General features: G+C 37.1%; 3 protein-coding genes across 3 annotated transcripts; 2 read left to right on the forward strand and 1 right to left on the reverse strand.

Moving 5' to 3' along the window:
• The first annotated feature begins 864 nt into the window (after nucleotides 1-864).
• On the forward strand, nucleotides 865-8,144 carry LOC130723406 (putative glucose-6-phosphate 1-epimerase). The gene is made up of 9 exons (XM_057574446.1): nucleotides 865-1,233; nucleotides 1,392-1,466; nucleotides 2,116-2,172; nucleotides 3,107-3,267; nucleotides 3,412-3,552; nucleotides 5,092-5,194; nucleotides 5,584-5,683; nucleotides 6,222-6,471; nucleotides 7,744-8,144. The coding sequence occupies exons 1-8, from the start codon at nucleotides 1,120-1,122 to the stop codon at nucleotides 6,437-6,439; spliced, it is 969 nt and encodes a 322-aa protein (XP_057430429.1). The 5' UTR covers nucleotides 865-1,119; the 3' UTR covers nucleotides 6,440-6,471; nucleotides 7,744-8,144.
• A 126-nt stretch (nucleotides 8,145-8,270) lies between these two features.
• Nucleotides 8,271-12,021, forward strand: LOC130725596 (protein SICKLE-like). The gene is given in 4 exon segments (XM_057576813.1): nucleotides 8,271-8,652; nucleotides 8,654-8,802; nucleotides 10,211-10,433; nucleotides 11,479-12,021. Coding segments are annotated over 4 exon segments (663 nt in total). The 5' UTR covers nucleotides 8,271-8,584; the 3' UTR covers nucleotides 11,702-12,021.
• A 142-nt stretch (nucleotides 12,022-12,163) lies between these two features.
• LOC130723407 (uncharacterized) lies at nucleotides 12,164-15,577 on the reverse strand. The gene is made up of 3 exons (XM_057574448.1): nucleotides 15,166-15,577; nucleotides 13,754-13,998; nucleotides 12,164-12,980 (listed from the first exon to the last, which is right to left on the reverse strand). Exons 2-3 carry the CDS (start codon nucleotides 13,994-13,996, stop codon nucleotides 12,348-12,350), a joined length of 876 nt encoding a protein of 291 aa, XP_057430431.1. The 5' UTR covers nucleotides 13,997-13,998; nucleotides 15,166-15,577; the 3' UTR covers nucleotides 12,164-12,347.
• Nucleotides 15,578-16,027: the final 450 nt, after the last annotated feature.

Consider the following 16,027-nt stretch of genomic DNA (forward strand, 5'->3'; position numbering starts at 1 on the left):
GAACCCTGAGTGTTCCAATTGGGTCTTGGATGCGATTTTAAGAATTTAAATATGACAGTGCATTTTAATATAATGAAATAAATACTCCTATAGATTAAATATCTACATGAGAGAGGAATCAATTGTGAATAGTGAAGATCATAAGTTATTTAATGTCATGTAATCACTTAAAAAATCATGAGTTAATGATTTCATAATTAGATTCAACAATTGTTATTTATTTTTATCATTTTCATATGATACATTGGAGGGATGGAAGAAACCAAAAGTGGAGGAGCTTAAAATAAATGTGGATGCGGGTTGGACCGGTAGGGAGGGGCAAGATTGGGGGATAGTGGTCAGGATCATGATGGGGAGTGTCTCTTCGCGACATCCAATTTCAAATTAGATAGGACTGAATCGCCTGTGGCTAAAGCGATTGTTTGTGCATTGGGCATGCTCGATGGCCAAACAATTGGACATGAATACTATCATTATGGAGATGGATTCCATGGTGATGTACGAGTGCTTCTCGAAAAAGAAGAGTTGCTTGTCAGAGTCTTTCATAAGTGATTGCAGACACTTGGCTTTTCTTTTTGTTTCTTTCCAATTAGTGCATGTAAAGAGGGGTGAGAATAAGATTGCTCATATGCTGGCCTCAACGACAGTGGAGTTTTCCAATGCTAGTTGGTGAGATAATTTTCCTCCTTCAGTTGCTTCGGCATTATTAACATATGTATTTTCAGTATTAATTAATTAATACTGAAAAGACAGTCTTGTTTTTAGTAAGTAGAGAAAAGACAGTTAAATTTTAAAAAATGAATTAATCTCAATTAATTATGGAGAAAAAAAAAATAGAAAAAGAAAAGCTGCAAGTGCAGCACAGCATTGCAACAAGAGTCAAGAAAGAATGCGTATATCTGGGGGAGAGTGTCTGAGAAAGAAAAAGGAAAGAAAAAGCGTAGCGTGGAAGATTCGGCGTTGAAGTAGAACAAGAAGATGAGTGTTGTTACTTATCCTATAAATATCACAACCATAACAACCAGTAGTTAGTTAGTTACTAGAGAGAGAAAGAAGAGAAAGAAACTCAGTGGACTGAAGAAGAAGAAGAAGAAGAAGAAGAAGAAGAAGAAGAAGAACATGAGCAACGAAAACGAAAAAGCTCCTGCACCTTCTCCTTCCTTTGTGTTAACCAAAGGTGTCAATGGTCTCGATAAGGTTCTCCTCCGCGAGTCTCGTGGTTCCTCCGCCGAGGTTCGATTTCATCACCGATTCGATTCTCATTACGGTTATCGTTATTTTTGATTGCTTTGATTTTCTGGTTTTGTGATCTTGTTCGATCTGGATCTAGCGCGATCTAGCTTTTGATTCTGATTCTCGTGGAATTTCGTTCGTTTTCTTGTGATCTGCAGGTGTACCTGTACGGCGGTCAGGTGACTTCTTGGAAGAACGACCATGGCGAGGAATTGCTTTTTCTCAGTAGCAAGGTGTGTGGTTTCATCTCTCTGTGCGTTAATTTGGTTTCAATTTCAATTATATGCTGTGAAGATAGAAGGTGAAACAAGAAACACTAGTTGCATATTTAGATCTCAGTTATTTTGCACTCTGCAAAGGCTTGGTTTGCTAATTGCTATCAATGTATTGAGTGATTAGAAGAAGTGACTTTTGGTTTCTAATATCTATAGGATCTGTAGATAGTTTGGGATCTTATGGTTTGCTTTTACAATTCGCAAACATTGATACCGAATTTTACTACCTGAACTACGGGGTTTAATGTCCGAATCGGCTTGAGAATGCATGAGTTTCTTTCTATCTTGCTGTAGGTAGTTTGGGATCTTTGTTTGCTTTTACAATTTACAAACATTGATACCGAATTTTACTACCTGAACTAGGGGGTTTAATGTCGCCGAATCGCGAATCGGATTGGAAATGCATGAGTTTCTTTCTATCTCGCGTTTAATTTTTATGTGTGAAATGTTTTATGAGTTCCTTGTGTTAATCTTTGCTTTGATAGCGGTAAAACGGTGACTTCTTTGTGACTATGGTTTTTTGGAAAATTTTCGACTCCGACTTGCGTGTTGGTTGGACAAATTATGATCCATCTTGGTTTAATTTATTATCTTGTTCCTTGTGCAGGCTATGTTTAAGCCTCCAAAGGCAATTCGTGGAGGGATTCCGATATGCTTCCCACAAGTATGTGCTACTTCTTAACTATTTCGGTTTTCCATGATTAATTTCGACTTAATGCTGTTTTGGGAAGAGTTTAAAAAGTGGGGAAGAGGAGAGAATAGAGATGTGAGGTGAAAGTGTTAATGGTTCATGCAATTGAGACTTAAGCTCCAATGTTCTTAGTATTTTACTGCTGTACATGAATCCAAGATTATTTATCACATTCCTGCCAGAAAATTAAAACAACCGTGTCTCGACTTTCAAGTAATCATATTAGCATTTTACAGGGTAAAAGCTCATTTTGGATATGTTATAGAGGGTGATTTAAAGGCAGTAGGATGGGGTTCAGGTGGCTGCTTGGGTTCTACAAACAGTAGTACAATTGGGCTTTATTTTTTTACTTTTGATGAATTTAGGACAAGTTTGAAAAAGGAACAGTTGAATTTCCAATGGGGATTAATTTTTTATGTTTGACTGAGGAGAATAAATTAGGGAATGTGGACCATAATTGACTAGAAAATGAGAAGACAGACAACCAAGAAAAGAACAACTTGCTGCAATAATAATGGTTCTTATCTTTTGATAGCTCAGCACATTACATGACTTCGACTAGTCAGAAAGTTGGGGTAATAGTCAACAACTGAATCCATCCACAAATAAGAATAATTAAAATTCCAAATCACTAAAACAAATTAAAGAAAATCCCATAAATAGACAGACACAACTTAATCCCCATTCCCAAATCCCAACTTGACTGCTGTCTTGATTAAACTAAATCAGCAATTGTACGGAGATCCTAGATATCAATTAAATCAATTGAATTGAAGTCATGAAATTGAACATTCTACGATCATTTTGTCAATAATATTCCAAACTTTAATTGGGCTTCCAAACATTGCATTTGTAATTTTCATCATTCTAGATGACCTGCTCAAAGAATTTTGCTTTGTGTTTGCAGTTTGGAAGCCTTGGCACCCTTGACTCACATGGATTTGCTAGAAATCGGTTCTGGACCATTGACAATGACCCTTCACCTTTTTCAACCAATACTTTGAACAAAGCCTTTGTTGATTTGATTCTCAAGCCCTCTGAAGAAGACATGAAGATTTGGCCTCACAGGTATTTATAGAAGACATTCAGCATTTTGTTACCTATGTATACCGGTATTATTTTACTACCTTATTTAACTTCAATCTCTTTATTTCATAATCTGAATTGTTTATATTATGTTTCTAATCACATGCCCTTTCAATTTGTATATAGTTTTGAATACCGTCTTCGGGTAGCTTTGGGACCTGGAGGAGATCTGATGTTGACATCTCGGGTTCGGAACACAAGCAGTGATGGGAAGCCATTTTCATTCACTGTTGCTCATCATACATATTTCTCTGTATCAGACATAAGGTTAGTGCTTGAAACCTGTTTGTCACACTCTTCAATATCTCAGTTTAATATTACCGTTTTGGTTTTTTATTTATGGTTTAACAGTAGTCACTTCTATCAACTTGCTGTCTTTTTCCTTGCGACCTTGCTTAGGATAGCATGGTAGAATAGAAGAGAGTTAAAGTTGTTAGGATAAGTTAGGTTAGTTAGTTGAGGAGAGACCCTATTAAATAAATAGGGGGAATCAGATTTGTTTGTTTGGGAAAAACAGCAGTGGCTCAGCTGTACAAGGTCATCTTGGAGGACAGATTTCTCTCCTTGTTCTGTCCTTTTCTCTATTCCCATTGTGGATTCCTGACAAATTGATCAGACCTGCCAGATCTCTTGTTGGAAAGAAATGGAGAAAGTAGGGGTGTTCTTGAAAGAGGAAACCTGCGCACTGATTGGAATCCAGCATTTCTAAGTTAAAAAAGATGCTACAGTGGTTGATGAAGAGGCAAGGGCTCAATGGCGAGGACAAAAAGATGGAAGCACCACCAGTTACAACCAAGAAGAGTATTTAAAGGATGGGTGAGCTTACACGTATGCTTGGTTGGTGGATGTATTTATAAGGTATTGACAGCAAGGGGATGAAGAGGGGTGTTGTGCTGGAAGATTTCAGAAACCTAGTAATGTGATCATTGTTGGCTGGCTACTTTCGACCTTGTGGATGAAGTTTCCCTTGAAGGGAGTGGTATTGATAGGATAGAAGGGTAGAATAAAATGGAGATAAAGTAGTTGCGATTAGTTTGGTTAGTTAGTTAGTTGAGACTCAAATAAGTAGTGGTATACAGTAGAAGGGTAAATCCTTGGAAGAGTACTTCTCTCTCTTCTGTTCATTTTTCAGTTGTTCAACAACTCGTTCTTTCCTTTTCTCTATTCCCTTTGTAGATCATGACACTTGGTCTTACTTTCAGGGATGACTGATAACATTTCATGAATTTTGTAAAGAAAATTCAAATTAATATGCTATCAATGGGGGGATATTGTAACCAAGCTTGTAATGACCGGTTATTTCAGTAGTCCAGAGTGCAGATCCATAAGTTTTTCATCTCATTAGAACCAAAGGTGAATTTACGCTAGAAAGGGATCTCAAAGCATTATTATAGGGGCTTTTAATTTGATGGCGTACGTGGGAGAGAGTGGATAGCTTTGGATGCCTTTATAAGGGTTTTGGGTTTAAACAGAAAGGCAGAGGAAAACTATTGGAAAATCCGTTAAAAAAAGGCATCACCGAAATTGTTTTTACCAAAAATTCACTTTTTGATTGAGATCATGGGCATCAAACAGTCCGGATTTAGTCGACTCGACATTGTGGGACAAGGCTTAGTTTTTGTTGTTGCTGTTGTATCTTTGGGTTGAGATACAGTTCCACATAGATGTTTTGTTTTCCTTTATTTTATATGCTAATTTGACCTACTTTTTCTAATTGGCTTCTTTTTGTTTACTATGTGTACCTTGAATTTATCATCATCATCATTATGGATAGAGTATCTAACTAATTTATTTCAATGTGTTCAGTGAAGTTCGGGTAGAGGGATTAGAAACCCTGGATTATCTTGACTTCTTGCAGAACAAGGAGCGCTTTACTGAACAGGGGGATGCTTTAACATTTGAATCAGAAGTAAGTTTGTTTTTCCCTTCTATTTTGTTTTAGGAAGCTCAGATCCTGGTATTAAATGTAGGATATGGAATTACTTAGGTAAATTGAAAATATTGAAAGAAATCAATTATTTATCTTTGTTTCTCATCCAAATAAATGATTTAAATCTAGATTATAAGTTTTATTTTACAAAAAACGAGAGTGAGGACTACTCATTATTTAGAGCGTTAGAACAATGTATAGTTTCTAAATATGGTTTTAACTTTTTTACTTATTTACAAAATTTAAATTATTTTTGTCCAAATACCTGAGTCATTCTAACCACGTGTGCTGCCAATTCGATGTACTGATGATGTTTCACAGGCTTTGTGGAGTATAATCTGATGCTTCTCTTTTTCTTGATATGATAGGTTGACAAGATATATGTTAGCACTCCCACAAAGATTGCAATTATTGATCATGAAAAGAAGAGAACATTTGTTTTGCTTAAAGATGGCCTTCCTGATGCTGGTAAGTATTATCAGGATCATTTTATATTCCAAGTTTGTGCTTCTCAAAAGTATACTGATTCGTGCTTCTATTATTCAAGTTTATGATTTTAAGAAAATAAATTTGTACTTATGTATGTGGAAATAGATGAGTGGATGAGGTAAAGTGAAAAGCCAGGTTTCTTGGCAGAGCATTAAATACATATCTGTTCTAACTTTCATGTCTAAAGTCTTCCATCATGTTTGTAAGAACGATATACCGAGTAACTATACGGTGAAGGTGAGTCTTGCCAGCAACATGGTTTAAGCAAGCAATGACATTGTCCAATCCAACTTGAATACCTTCGAATATCTTAGTTGGGGATGTTTTATCTCGGGTTGAAATCTATTCATGTAGGTTTTTTACAGCCAGTAGTAATGGGAGAATTGAAGCATGAAACTATAGCTTCATCTGACAACAACTAAACAACTCTGAACCAACTATATTATTACATATGTTGTAACTTCATATTTAAGTGGCTGTCTGTCTAATCATTTTTTTTTTCATATTTGTTATCCAGTGGTGTGGAACCCTTGGGACAAGAAAGCAAAGGCTCTGGCCGATTTTGGTGATGATGAGTATAAGCATATGCTTTGTGTAGAGGCTGCTGCTATTGAAAAACCTATCACTTTGAAACCTGGAGAAGAATGGAAAGGAAGACTAGAGCTTTCTGCCGTTCCCTCTAGTTATTGTAGTGGGCAGCTTGATCCCCGGAAAGTTCTTCAGGGCAGCAGGTGAAAAATCATTGTTGTGTTCTGGGTCCTGTACAGGTAATAACCACAAATTGATATATTTCAACTGTCTTTTAACATAACTACATAAAAGAATGACATAAGCCTTAAATTTCATTATTCTACCAACGTTGGATCATAGTAGTCAATCGCGGCAAATCGCGCCGCTATAGCGCCGTCGCGTCGCGTCGCGGCCCCTCCCCGCGATTCTGAAACAATCGCGTCGCGGATTGCTGTCGCGGCGCGATTCGCGGCCGAAATCGCGGTCAATCGCACCAGATCGCGGCGCGACAGGGAGAAGAGAAGAGGAACTCACGTAAAAGACTAAATTGCCCTTGAATTTTTACAATTAGGTTAAACTTTGAGGGTACTTTTGGTATTTCATTCTGAATAAATGAAACGCACGTTTCACTTTCTTCTGCGAATCTGGTCATTGTGCGATGCGACCTCCTTCAGCCACCGTCGATCAGCACCCATGGCCACCACCCGACCTCCGACAAGCACCGCCCACTTCCGGCGACCACTGTGCGGTGACTTTCAACCAATCTCCGGCGACCACTGCCCCTGTTTCCCTTGGGCCTCTGTTATGCTCTGTTTTTTGTTATCTTTATATTCCTCTATTTTTCTTTCCTTTCTTTTCCTCTTTATTTTTCCATTCTCAATCAATTCATTTTGTTACCTTTGGTGCTGGAAGATCCTCCTATCCTCTCTATCATTTCATCAGGTTATGAATTTTAAGTTATATTTATCATTTTTTAGTTATTATATGTATATACTATTATACTATTAATTATATAAAATTATATATGAAAAATCAGAATAGCGGCCATCCCGCTATGCGCTATCCCGCTATCCCACTTTTGGGGTCGGCCGCTACGCGCCGCTATCCGGGATTGACTACTATGCGTTGGATACAAAAACTTGAAATTATTCTCTTAACTTTTTTAGTCGGACATGTTTCTTTTATTTGTACTGTGAAAATTGAGATCAGGTTTAAGAGATAGAATTAAATAACACTTGTAACTTTTAATGCAAGTTTTAAATTGAGTTGTTACTCTCACCAGATTACTGCATATTATTGCTTAAGATGAGATATATCTACCTATAGTTCATCACTCCGAAATTTTGGTTATATCTTGTTTGACCATTATGCGCTCTTCAAGTTTGATTCCTGATTCTTGATATATGATTATTCAGCAATTGAAGAATCATTATTTAGTTCTGCTCTTAATCTGATTTCTGCTTTGTCCTTCATACATGTATTGATTCATTAAATGTCTGACTAACATTGTAGGAGTGACTTATCTGCAGGTAGCCTGTTGCAAGATTTGTGGATTATGAAAGGAAAGTGTCTCTGTAATTTTGCCTCTTCATGTTCCATTTAAGTCTGTTGTAAGGATGAACTCGTGTTAGATAGAATTTTATTGAACTTCCCCCCCTGTAATAGAAGACTAGTGTTCTCACTGCTATATGCTCCAAAGAGTGTTGTCCATAGTTGTTGCCATGGAAGATCGAAATTACAGCCTACAATTCAACAGATTTTCACGTTGAGTTGAATGGTCCAGACTCAGGGATTCCTTTGGAATCCACGTAGATTTTTGGGTTGTTAAATCCCTATAAATTGTTTGTTACTAAATGTTATTGGCAAATGAATACATTCTTGAAGAATATTTTACAATCTAAAGGAATGTAACAGAATGGTTGACAGGTCATATTATCTGGGTTATTTCTTTTGGTTTATTAAATTGCTATCACAATTTCGATCTTGGTGCGGTGAAGGCTAAATGCCCAAATGTCTCCCGCATTCTCGTTCTCGTAGGTCAAAGTTGATTCTATATGTAAGCCAATTGTTTTTGTTTTTGTTTTTGTTTCGTTTTCTTTAGAACTGAAAATAGAACAACAATGGCTAAATTAGACCACTTTCATTTCATCTGGTTAAACATAAATGGAAACTCAATACAACTAGAATCACGCATCCTCCTCAAATTGCCACTTAACAGAAACGGTGAACTTTTATTTGCAGTCATCGATTTTAATTAAAATTAGATGGACGGATCAGATTGTAATAGGTCCAAAGGAAAACAAACCAATGAGTGCATTCTCTTAAATCCAAGGTTGAAAGTATTGGGATTGTGGTGTCCAAGGTTCTGGGATGCCTGGTTTTCTCTTAAATCCTCTGATTGAAGCTCCTTCAACTGTGCTAGCCAGATAAATCACATGCTTCTCCTAGATTTGACTTTTATACAGATCCAATGAGTGCATTCTCATCTAACAAACGGAGCAATGTTAATATCCAGTCTTCACAGGGTTGTTTCCCTCCTCTAAATATTGGTGGTTCTCCTATGGCACAATTTTCATCACCACATTCAGGTACTGCTTTCCATTACTGTTTACTTGTCACTGGTATGAGATGAATTTCAATAACTACCTAATCATGCATGGCTGATCATTAGAGTCTATAGATTCACATAACTACCTAATTTAAGCTGATGTAACTCATATACATCAATGCATACTGGAATAAGGACTTCAACTGCCTTCAATTCTGACACTTTTTAGTAGTGTTCTGTACTAGGATTATCTTAGGTAAGAAAGGTACAATAAGGAAACCCTAGCAGAGCACAAATATAGACATGATGTAATAAAAATGAAATATTCTCATTAATGATAGTAAAGTTGTTAGATACAAGGTAAAAACCTCCCTTTTATAGAGGGTGTGGTCATCATCTAGATTATTCCTATATTTGGGTCTTTACAAACAAGGCCCAAATCCCTATGCAGATATGACAAATCCAAAAGAATCTTCCAGCTCGCAGATGGGACCACCGGTAAGACAATAGACCCTTAGATCACCCATTGTCGCCTATGACCTTTGCCAGACCGATGTATCGCCCTAATCCATGAGTGTCATGGGCGGGCATGAGGTGGCTCATGGCCCGCCCAGTCCACAAGCCCCCAAGATATGAGGTTCAAGACTCTTGAATCGAAATGTCTTTATCGTGTCCTCCGATGGTTCCAACGCCCACTGGCCACTGTTAGCACCGCCCTAGTAAGAAATTTGGCCGTTCTTCTTCCTTGATGATATTATCGCCATTATGTATGCACCGCCCCCTTTTGGTGGCGTGAATCATTCTCTTATATCGACGTGTTGTTGCATGCCTGGCGATTTTCAATCTGATGTCAATCAAACGTCAATCGGATCTTTTTCATTGACACACGCATTCCCCTTTTCCCGGATTTTGTCATCATTAGCAATGAATGTAATCTGTGTGTGCGTGCGTCTCGAGGAGTTGCCTTGTTTGGGGAAGACCTTGGATCGTGGGATGCATTTTCACCTTTCAATTTTTTTTTCAAATTTTTCAAATTTTTTCAAAATTCCCGTCGGTTCGTACTCTTTCCCACTCGTTCTCTCTCTTCTTTCCTCAACTATAAAACCTCTCCCCTTTTTCTTCTTCACTTTCACTTTCTACAAAGTTACTGCTCTTACTCTTTTTCTGAAAAAACCATTTTCTCCCGATTTTTGATTCGATCTGCTTGCTCCGGCCGTCGTCATTGCGCGGTGTTTCTCTTTAGCCGACGCTCTCATCACCCAATCTCATGTCCCCTCCTCCGGTGAGTTCTTCACACATTTCTTTCTTGTTTTGTTGTTTTCTTTCCATCGTTCTTGAATCTGTTCATCTTCTTTCTTTAAACCTGTTTTACCCTCTCATGAGACTACCCAGTATGTCTTTGAATAGTGTTAGCGTGTCTTCGTTAGAACTTTCCTCCCCTTCATCAGGCGGGGAAATTTCTTCACCATCTGTCATCGTAATTCATGATTCTCCCTCGATTCTTGATGAGCCTGGCCCCGCCGGCTCTGTTGACTCTGTTCTCTCTTCCAATGAAGGTTTATCCTCGTCAGAATGGCGGACAAATGTGCATTTGGTTGAGGATAAGTGTTTATGGCGTTCTATCTGGGGTAGTATTGGGAGTATCAACTCCCATCGAATATCAGCTCAAGGGTTCACGAAAGTGAATCCCGTCACTTCATGCAATGATGATTTGCATCTAAACGTTCTCTCTTGTGGCGAGGATGATTGTGTCCTTTTACGAAAAGGCGCACCAGATGAGTCGCCTGACTTTTTTTATGTCTATGGTTATTTTTTTACTGATCTGAACATCAAACTTCCTTTCTTGCCTTTCATATGCCATGTGTTTGGTTATTTTTTTAGTAACCCCTCAAATGTTGAGTTTACATCAATGTAGTTCTCCCAAGATTATTTACATCAATAGACTACTATCTGCATTATTTTAAAAGTTTTACCCAATCCATAATGAAGTCTAGTCTCTAAAAGAAGGTCTTGATTGAGTCAAGTATGAATATTAATTTAAGTGGTTTTTGGAGAATTTAATTGATGTATTCCCAATCTTATACTACCTCCGGCCCTATTTATAAGCAACAACAAAAAATTCACGTAGTTTAAGAAATGTAGTTAAACTAGATAAAATGCATTAAATATGTCTTGAATCAAAATAAACTTCCAAAATTACCCTTTGTTATTAGTGTTAGAAAGTGGGAAAGAGAGAGAATAATTAATGAGACACATTTAACAAGTTAGAATTAATAAGGGCATCATGAGAAAAAAATAATTAATATAGCTCAAACTTTCATTTGGTTCTTATAAAAAGGACAAAAAAATTTCTTCTCTTTCATGCTTATAAATAGGACTGGAGGTAGTATTAACAATGGGTGGATTGATGCATGCAGCATTGCTTTTGTAAGTTATTTTAATGTTATGATCTTTAATATTAACTATCTGGAATTTCGCTCATGTTGTCTTATCGCCATCCAGATTTATCTTTTCCTTTTTCCTCTTACAGTTGCATTCATTGATTTGAAATAACAGGATCAACAAATCCGTAGATGACCCCTTCTCCAAGTCAAGTATTGCCAGCAGCCTACAGAAACCCGGTTTGGAATGGACCTAGAGGCCCTGCTCCCTATAACTTACCATTCCGTCCATCAGGTGGTGGTACTTATCCAAGTCCTAGTCGAGGGTGAGGTAGGGGCTTCTGGCAGAACACCAGAAGTCATGTTTCAGGAAGGGGTAGTGGACAAGGACGGAGTTCTCGTGGTCACTGGTCCAACGAGGACAGGTCTAGTGGCCCAGAACAATTTTACAAGAGTTCCATGATTGAAGATCCATGGAAGTTTTTGAAGCCTGTAGTATGGAATGCAGTGACTGCTTCTTTTTACATTGCACCTACACCTGAGAATTCAAAATCCTGAACTTCAAAGTCAGTAAGCACAAAAAAGGAGGGTTCATCTGCTGCTCATGTCATGTTCAGTTCCGAACCAAGCCTTGCGGAGTACTTGGCTGCTGCGTTCAATAAAGCTGCAGCCGCAATTGCAGACAAAGAATGATGGCAGCTGGGAGTTCCTCCATCATGATGTTGCCTAGGGCAAAGAATTCATTTCATGTATGAATGCCAGGGGCTCAGCTGTGATGTGTTAGTGTATACCAAACACCTTGACATTAGGAATGTACTTGGGTTACTCACATGCAACAATTAGTTGACCAATTGTAAACTATATTTTCTGAATTGTACTGAAAATTTGTTAGTGCAGATACTAGCTTCTTTTGAGAATGGACTTTCCTTTTATACTTAAATTCACATAAAGCACCAAGCAGTACCAGGTTCTTCCTTTACAATAGATTTAGGTTTGAAAATAATCTGTTGGACATTAAAGTAATTTAAGAAGCAATTCAAACTAGGTCTGCCTATTTACAGAAAGGGTCACTCAGAAATGGGTGTATAAGTTATCCATTTATTGGAATAAAGTAAAAAACTCAAACACATGAACCATATAAACTCAGTGGTCCATGTAGATTTGAGAGGAAAGATATTAAGATACTATGAAACAAGTCAAACTACTATTTAAGCTTTAAGCCTTGAGAAAGCCAATGTGGCCCCCTTTTTTCTTGATCAAATGTAACACTGGAGCTGCTCATGGGGGTGGTGGGGTCACTGCAATCTCCCACTTTATTATCTGATTGAAAAGAGATAGAAGAATTGAACTCCCTAGTTTTCCCTATGGGTGATGAGCCTGAGAATCCCAATGGAAGCAGATAAGGTTTTTTCTTCTTAACATGGCTGCTCCTTCCTCCTATACTTAAACTCAAATCCACTTCCATGTCTTCATCATCATTGCTTATTTTGCAACTCTGAAATGCAGTGTAGGAGCTTGGTCCTGCCTCACCTTCATCACAGCCTCTTGCAAAAATGTCTCTCTCAGCAGCAGGCCTTTCAAGATCAAAATCTCTTTGCCTTTTTATGTTCCTCTCTCCAGAACAACTTCCACTCCCTTCCTTTACATGTAGATCCTCTCTCAAACTTCCAACATGGAAATCAGTACCATATGAAATTTGTGTTGTTTGCTGTTGTTGTTGTTTAACCACATATGGATTGTTTGTACCTATGTTGTTCATGGAGGTCCAAAATTTATGTTGTTTGAGCTCACCCATCAGCATCTTTTGTACACTGTATACCCGGTGTAGTTCCCTTACCTACAAATCCCAAATACTCATAATTACCAACTACTTTTAACAGTTAACTTATTGCATACCTACAAATCAAAATATAATTGGTACATAATAAGAGGTACTAAAAAGATTGGCTATAATAATTCTATGAAATTTAGATTTTCCTAAATTCACTGCAATCATTGCTCCGTAACTGTTTGATAAAAGATCAGACGACTTAAATTTAAAGAGACCAGGCATCTATGAAGCTGTTACTGAAGTGAATTTAGGAAAATTTAACGGTAGGGAAGCCGGATCCAATTTTAAATATCTTGCCTGCTAGGAATTGTAAAAAGATAGTCAATGAAGCGTATAGAATGATAAATATATGGTCATAGATGCAGATGTCACAGAATAAAGGATCTTTTATATTGACTTTGACATCAGCATCAAAGTATAATGATTGCACATTACTAGCAATTTTTTGCACAGTGGCTCCAATTATCGAGAAAGCCTCTCATTCTGTTGGGGCCTAGGAAGAGTATTTGGCATAAAGGAGAAGTTCCTTTCTTGGATTGAAACCATTTAACCCAACTCCTTGAATTCAACCAATGTGTTACTCTAACATTTGTTATTCCAACACATTCAATATGGAATGGTAATATGAGTTTACAACCAAAGAAGACTAATAAGACATTTGATCTACCCTATGAGGTTTAACATTTCTGGTACAAATTGAATATGGCAACCTAAATTTTGGAGTCTTATGATGAGAAGGTATTGTGATAAAGCATCCAACATTGACATCATATTCATACCTGGTGTTTGAAGATTTCCTCATGCATCTGCATGGTCTTTTTGATGGACTCTATATTGTTTCTGTCAAGCATCTTATCCATGGAAACTTGCAATTTATCCATCCCAATACTGCACTGGTTGTTGTTATAAGCAAGTTCTTTCTTCAGATTATGCTCCCAAACATCCACACCATCAACAGTGAAGTTTTTGCAGTCTACTGAGTATGCTAGAGGATTTATGGAATATTCAATTTTGGTTCCCATGCCTGGAAAAGAAATTAATACTTTGTTTAAGTTTTTCCTCACTATCATAAGACTTTAACTTCAAAGCACATCATAGTTGAATAATGCATCAGCTATTAAGAAAAAAAAGGCTTCTAATGTTAATTAATAGAGTTCATGTGAAGGTGTGGCTAATATTGGTCTGTTTTACTTCTTTATTGATTTACTTTGCACAACCAGAAACAAGAAAGGGTGAAATACTAACTTATGATCGAGAGGGTGATAACTAATTCCATAATCAATTTCGGTTGCCATCAATTTCATTGAAAATGAAGAAACTAAAGAAATCACATATAGAATGAAATCCCAAAGTAGCAGTCATAACAAGCTTCATACCAAATGCTAAAATTATCTTGCAAGATTTTGTAGGCACCTTTTTTGTTGCATATGCTCAGGTCATATATAGAACTCTACTAGTTAATTGTTTGAGTAATTTTGTCAAAACAGGGGAAATTTTAGTAACCAAAAGTAGGAGAAGGAAAGGTCAAAGAAAATTTGTGTTGAAAGGTTCAAAAATATGATCAAATATTGCCGGCACATTGAAGAAGCATGAGTTAATGAACACTTGATGCAAGCATTTATGTGGTCTTTCTATTTGGAATGAAAGTATCACTGACTAAGCCAACAATAAGATCAGGCCCATAAGTAAGAGTGGTCTTCATCTACTGCTACTAGAAACTAAGGCACACAAAAGTTCTTATTTCTCCTTGTTCATAATAAAGCAAGGCTCAATGAAAAGGACTTTTTTTGGCTATTCTAAAGAAAAATAGTAAACTATATACTAATGAAGCTCAAGTACAGATCCAAGAAAATCAAAATATAACCCTTCACTAAGACATGGCCACATGGGAGTTTAAATTTCAATGACATGTGCAAGCCAACAGAATTTTATTTTCAAGTTAATCTTGCAACTTTTTGATGCATCACTGTGTGTGGATGGACTCTTGGACATGAACATCATTTCCAGAGAAATCAAGACTATAGGAAAGGGCCTTCAACTTTCTCAGTTGATGAATACTTAATAAGCATTCAATCTGTGAACTGCAATACCTTATTTGTTTGGAGATTCCATATCAAAAGAAAAAAATGAAAAAAACTCTTATCATGGGAAGATGATGCCTGTTTTAGTTAAAGTTAATGCAAAAGTTCACCTGTTGTAAGATGTAGCAAAATTGCAGCTTTCTGTGATGAAGCTCATTGAACATTTTCCTCCCTCATGCCACCATTTATACTTCCCATAGGTGAGTCCAAGTAATAAAACCAATACTAAATATATAACAAGTGGCGAATTCTTCTATCATGGTACTCCTTGAATCATGGTTGGACGGATCAAACTAAGAATTTCAACACCTGAGGGGATTTGGAGAAAGCTAGCTCATAGACAGACAGCAGCAATATGAATAGCTTTAACTTGGACACAACAAAGCAACCACCTCAATTTTTAAAAATGGAATGATGGAGTTAATTATTCAGGCTTGACAGGCTGTGAGAGAAGGAGGCAAGAGAAAAAGCTGGAGTAGCAATGTGTCTGTATATGTGTGAGTGCCTATGTGATATTCAGAGAAAGAGAGAGATATCTTATAATATCAATATTTTATATCACTAACATATACTTTAATTTTCAAACTCAGTGTATCTATTCCATATTTCCATCTCATTTTTACTCATTTTCTTTCCTTTTCTTCCTTTTCTTTTCTTACCATATCACTTATCGTATATCTCTTTCTTTTATTCTTATCTCTGTGTGCTTACTAAGGTGGAGGTGAATTTTGAGGACGAATGATTTTTTTATATTGTATAGTAGTGCTTCACTGTAATGTGGGAAAGGATGGGAGAGAGGGGACCACAAAGTTGCATAATAGAAACAATTGACACTCCTAAAACATGAGCCATTGTAGGCCAGTGAACAAGATATTCCAGACAAAGTCTTGCAGGACATAAATCGAGATATGCATCAACAAATCAAAGTTATCTCTAGTGCTTCTTTCTCCAATAGGACCTACCTAATATCAT

This window comes from Lotus japonicus, chromosome 6, assembly GCF_012489685.1.
Source record: "Lotus japonicus ecotype B-129 chromosome 6, LjGifu_v1.2".
NCBI classification, from domain to species: Eukaryota; Viridiplantae; Streptophyta; class Magnoliopsida; order Fabales; family Fabaceae; genus Lotus; species Lotus japonicus.